This window comes from Ruditapes philippinarum, unplaced genomic scaffold, assembly GCF_026571515.1.
Source record: "Ruditapes philippinarum isolate M1 unplaced genomic scaffold, ASM2657151v2 ctg14107_1_1_1_1, whole genome shotgun sequence".
Taxonomy (NCBI): Eukaryota; Metazoa; Mollusca; class Bivalvia; order Venerida; family Veneridae; genus Ruditapes; species Ruditapes philippinarum.
Genome location: NW_026866209.1, coordinates 26,059 through 31,472, shown reverse-complemented (window position 1 = coordinate 31,472; position 5,414 = coordinate 26,059). Strand labels below are relative to the sequence as shown.

The following is a 5,414-nucleotide window of genomic DNA, read 5'->3' as shown; positions in this document are numbered from 1 at the left end:
TTGATAAAAAAATTCCATGATTTAGTTGAAAAAGGTCCATGCTATGTTTGCACCTGCTGTGACCAATTGTGGTATCGAGAAAGTGTCTCTGAAGCATCGGCTGCTCATTGCTCGAATTCAGATTTAAAATTGAAAGTTTTTACAAATGTTCTCTCTGAGCAAAATAAAGAATGGCTTTGTCACACTTGCCTCAGTTATATAAAAAAAGAAAAGCTTCCACCACTTGCTAAGAATAATATGATGAAGTTCCCTGAAAAGCCACCATGCCTAAACCTTACCCAGCTAGAGGAGCGTCTAATCTCCCCAAGAATACCGTTTATGCAGTTACGTGAACTTCCCAGGGGTGGACAAGTCAGCATAAATGGTAATGTGGTTAATGTGCCAGCAAATATGACCTCAACAGTTTTAAATTTACCAAGGACTCTGTCAAATGATGCATGTATTCCTTTACAACTGAAGAGAAGGCTCTCTTATCAACATCATGTTCAACAGGAAATGATACGTCCCAACTCGGTCATGGATGCATTGAAATACCTTGTACAAAATAGCCCCCTATTCAAAGAAGAAGGCGTGACATTGGATGAAAATTGGAGGTTAGATCAGGATCAGGACCATTCAGTTCTTGCAACAAATTCATTTAACAAATCTGAAATTACAAATGCACCTGCACACTCTGACGAAATAACAGAAGATAAATGGGACGAGACAGGTATAGAGGAACAAGCAGTTGGTAATCTGGATACCATGATGCATCCTATTGATGTATCACACGACGAAAGCCAAGTTTTTGCTTTTGCTCCCTGTGAAGGAAATACTCCTATTAATATATTTATGGACAAATATTCGGAAGAATTATCCTTTCCAACAATTTTCTGTGGATATAAAAGACCATCATCAGAAGAACGTTTAGTTCGAGTGTATCTCTCAGAAGTTTACAAATCTGAACTTCGACAAAAAGACAGGAGAGTTGCTTCGCATATTCCAAATTTGTTCTTCAAGGTAAAAAAACTCCAGGCACAACATGTTTCAGAAAAATCAAATTTGTGTATGCGTAAAGCCATTAATACCAAAGGCATCACTGCTGGTTACTTAAAGGATGCCGAAAATATTCAAAAGATATGTCATTTGGATGAAGGCTATAGAGTCTTTAAAGACCTAAGAGGATCCCCGCCCTACTGGGAGAAAACCAAGAAGGATCTTTTCGCCATGATACGATGCTTGGGTATACCAACATGGTTTGCCTCATTTTCTTCGGCTGAAACAAGGTGGACACATCTTTTGAAAATTCTATCACAAACTGTTGATGGCAAAACTTTGTCAGACAAGGATATAGAAGAAATGGATTGGTTCCAGAAATGTAACCTCATTCGTAAAGATCCAGTAACATGTGCTAGACATTTTCAGCACCAAGTTCAAAAGTTTATTGGTCAAGTTTTGTTGTCAGCAGCATCACCTGTAGGGAAAGTAACAGACTATTTCTACAAAGTAGAGTTCCAGATGCGTGGCTCCCCACATATTCATATGTTGATGTGGGTAGAAGATTCTCCAAAGCTAAAGGAAAACAATGAGAATGAGGCAGAAATCATCAGCTATGTAGATTCCTACATCACTGTAACCAAAGATCCAGAAATAGGACAACTGGTGAAACTACAGGAACATTCTCATAGTAGAACATGTAGGAAAAAGAATCAGGAAATATGTCGATTTGCCTTTCCATTGCCACCATTACCCGAGACACTCATTCTTACTCCCCTGGATACGAACATTGACAGTAGCACTAAACAAAAACATTGTGAAAATTGGAAAAAAATTGGAAAAATGATCAACTCGCTCAAAAAAGGAGAATCTATGGAATTTGAGGCCTTTCTACTTAAACTTGATTTGTCATATGAAGATTACATTTTGGCGATTCGGACATCTATAACAACAAATAAAATTTTCCTGAAAAGGAAAATTGATGAAGCAAGAATTAACAGCTACAACAAAACTCTTCTTCAATGTTGGAGAGCCAACATGGACCTTCAATTTGTGATAGATCCTTATGCATGTGCAATGTACATAGTGACATATATTGCCAAAAGCCAGAGAGGGATCAGTAACCTATTGTATGCTGCAACAAAAGAAGCCAGAGAAGGCAATGAAACTTTGAGGAAGCAGGTTAGAGCTATAGGGCATCAATTTTTAACACATGTGGAACTTTCGGCACAAGAAGCTGTTTATTACATCCTCCAAATGCCATTGAAGAAATCTTCACGCCAAGTTATCTTCATAAATACATCACCAAAAGATGAGAGATGTGTACTTTTGAAAAGCTTCAGTTGTATTCAACAACTATCAAATGACTCTCAAGAAATTCAAGCTATTAGTATTCACCAAAGATATGCTGCAAGGCCGAAATCAATGGAACACATTTGTCTAGCAGACTTTGTATGCAAGTATAAAGTATGCTACACACAAAAAGCAAGACACAAAGATGAAGACTCTGAAGATAGTGACATTGATGCGGAAGATGAAGAAAGCACTACATTTAAATGCCTCGGAGCAACTATCAAGAAGCGCAAAATTTCTGCATGCATCAGATATGTCAGGTTCCAAGAAATTGATGATAAAGAGAACTACTTTCGTGAAATCATTTTGCTGTTTTATCCTTGGAGAGACGAGTCACAATTGATTGGCAACAGTGAAACATTCACGGAACAGTATAGAGTTTTGTCAAAAGAATTTGATATAAAATCAAAAATGGATGAGTACAACCATAAATATCCTCTTCTGGATCAAGCTATTTTAGATGCCAAAAATACAACGGAGGAAATTTTGGAGGAGCAGTGGAATTCTTACGCTCCCACACGATCCGAGGATAAAGAAGATGAAGATATTGGTGTTGGAGCAGATGTCTATCCAGAACTTTGTCTTCCAGATTTGGATGTACCTGATGAGGAATCAGGAAAAGTAGAAATAAACACATGTGATAGTTTGATCAAATATATGAAAACTGACGAATATCTACATCTAATCAGATCATTAAATGAGCAACAAGAAGAATTTTTCCTGCACATTCTTCATCATTTCAAGACATCTACAGAACCAATATACCAGTTTCTTACTGGTGGAGCTGGAGTTGGGAAATCAGTATTGGTTCATGCAATATATCAAGCTTTGACTAGATACTTCAATAGTACTCCAGGTACAAATCCAGATGAACCCAAGGTACTGTTGGCAGCTCCAACTGGTAAAGCAGCTCACTTGATTAAAGGAAATACATTACATTCACTTTTTAAGATTCCGGCAAATCAAGGATACCAATACAAACCATTAGTAAGTGAAAAGCTGAATACACTTAGATGTAAATTCAAACATGTCCAGTTACTTATCATTGACGAGATTTCCATGGTAGGAAATAAGATGTTCTCATTTATTCACCAGAGGTTACAGCAGATAAAAGGTTCAAACAAATTGTTTGGAGGTATCTCAATACTAGCTGTTGGAGATCTTTTCCAACTAAAACCTGTTTTTGATGGTTGGGTTTTTGAAAATTTATCACAAGAGTATGGACCGTTGGCTCTCAATCTATGGAGGGAAAACTTCAGAATGTATGAGCTTAATGTAATAATGAGACAAAAAAATTCAAGGGAATTCGCAGAATTGTTAAATAGGCTCAGAGAATGTAAACACACAACTTCAGATATTCAATTCCTCTTACAAAGGAAAATTCCTACAGATCTGATGCATCCAGAGTACCCTATCTTAACGCCTCACATATATATGAGAAATGCAGATGTAGACAGCCACAACCAAGTAGTATGTGAAGTACATGGCTCGGGATATTTGAAACTACAAGCAAAGGATGTTGTTCTAGGAGATGTCTCACTATCAGTGAAAACAAGAATTTTAAATTCTATACCACATGACTCTTCAAAGACTATGGGCCTTCTAAAAGAACTTAAGACAGCCATTGGTTTGCGAAATGAACTATCCTGCAACATTGAAGTGGAAGATGGTATGACAAATGGGGCAGCATTTGTACTTAAAAGAACTGGACCCATAGACAAAAAAGGAAATTTACATTATGTTTGGGCAAGCTTTGAAGATGATTGTGTTGGAAAGCTCACACGAAACAGAAACAGAAACCTTTATACAGAAAATATAGATAAGATGTGGACAGCAATTTTCAAAGTGAAACGGCAGTTTCCAGTGGGACGTTACAAATCTGCATGTGTGTTAAGACATCAATTTCCTATCAGATGTGCAGCAGCAAAAACCACACATAGGTGTCAGGGAGACACAATGAAAACTGCTGTTGTTGATTTTATGGGAAAGACCTTTCCACACTCCCATTATGTAGCCTTAAGTAGGGTAACTTCACCAGAACAATTGTTCATCAGAAATCTAAATGAGAGTAGAATTAGAGTGGATGATAGAGTACAGCATGAAATGGAAAGACTAAGACAAGATATAGAATCTCCAATATTTACCAGTAACCTTCAGTTATCAAATTCAGTAATCATTCTGTTCCAGAATGTTAGGTCCTTGCACATGCATATCAAAGATATTCAAAATAGCTTCATTTATAAACTTTCAAACTTAATGCTGTTTGTGGAAACAAAGCTGAAAGCAGCTAACAAAAATGAACAGTTGTTGATTCCTGGTTACCATTTACACAGATTTGACTTTCCTTCTGGTGCTAGAGCAACATATGGAATTGTTGTGTACTCCAAAGAAACAATTCCTGATTTTAATTTCACATACAACAGTTTCCATACATCACCTGGAGTTATTGAAATGGTCAGCATTCGTCTAGGAAATATTTTACCATCATTATGTGAAAATATATCAATTCATGGTATCTATATTTCACCTAAAGTTAAAAAAGAGGCAGTTAAAACCTACATAGAGCAGGAAATCAAACAAACAAATCATGGAGAAGCTATTTTCATTGGAGACTTCAATGAAGATTTGCTTAAGAAACCTGCGGACAACTATATTGGTCAAACTCTCTGCTGCAAACAGCTGGTTACTACTGCGACGACAGACAACCAAACATTGATTGACCATATATATGTAACTGATTCCTTACAAGATTTATCATCTGCTTATGTTTTGGAGTCGTATTTCTCAGATCATAAACCACTGCTGCTACAGCTGAGAAAGAACTTTTAATGAATTTCCATTGTTATATTTGAACATTTTGAACAATTATAATTGTAATTTAATATGTAGTTTGCCTGAATATTGTGACTGTTGTCTGTTGATAAAGATTTTTATTACTCCAATTCAAAGATGTCCATATTGTAATATGTGTAAAAAAAATGTTTATTCTATATTTGAGAATGTTTGTCAAAATGAAGCAAAAGATGAGTTATTGAAACATTTTATTCATCTGCATTATTGACTGTGGTATTTACAACAACATTGAC

At 36.3% G+C, this 5,414-nt stretch overlaps 1 protein-coding gene across 1 annotated transcript; it reads left to right on the top strand.

Moving 5' to 3' along the window:
* The first annotated feature begins 237 nt into the window (after window positions 1-237).
* LOC132731696 (uncharacterized) lies at window positions 238-5,157 on the top strand. The gene has a single exon (XM_060717915.1). The coding sequence runs from the start codon at window positions 238-240 to the stop codon at window positions 5,155-5,157; it is 4,920 nt and encodes a 1,639-aa protein (XP_060573898.1).
* The last annotated feature ends 257 nt before the right edge of the window (window positions 5,158-5,414 follow it).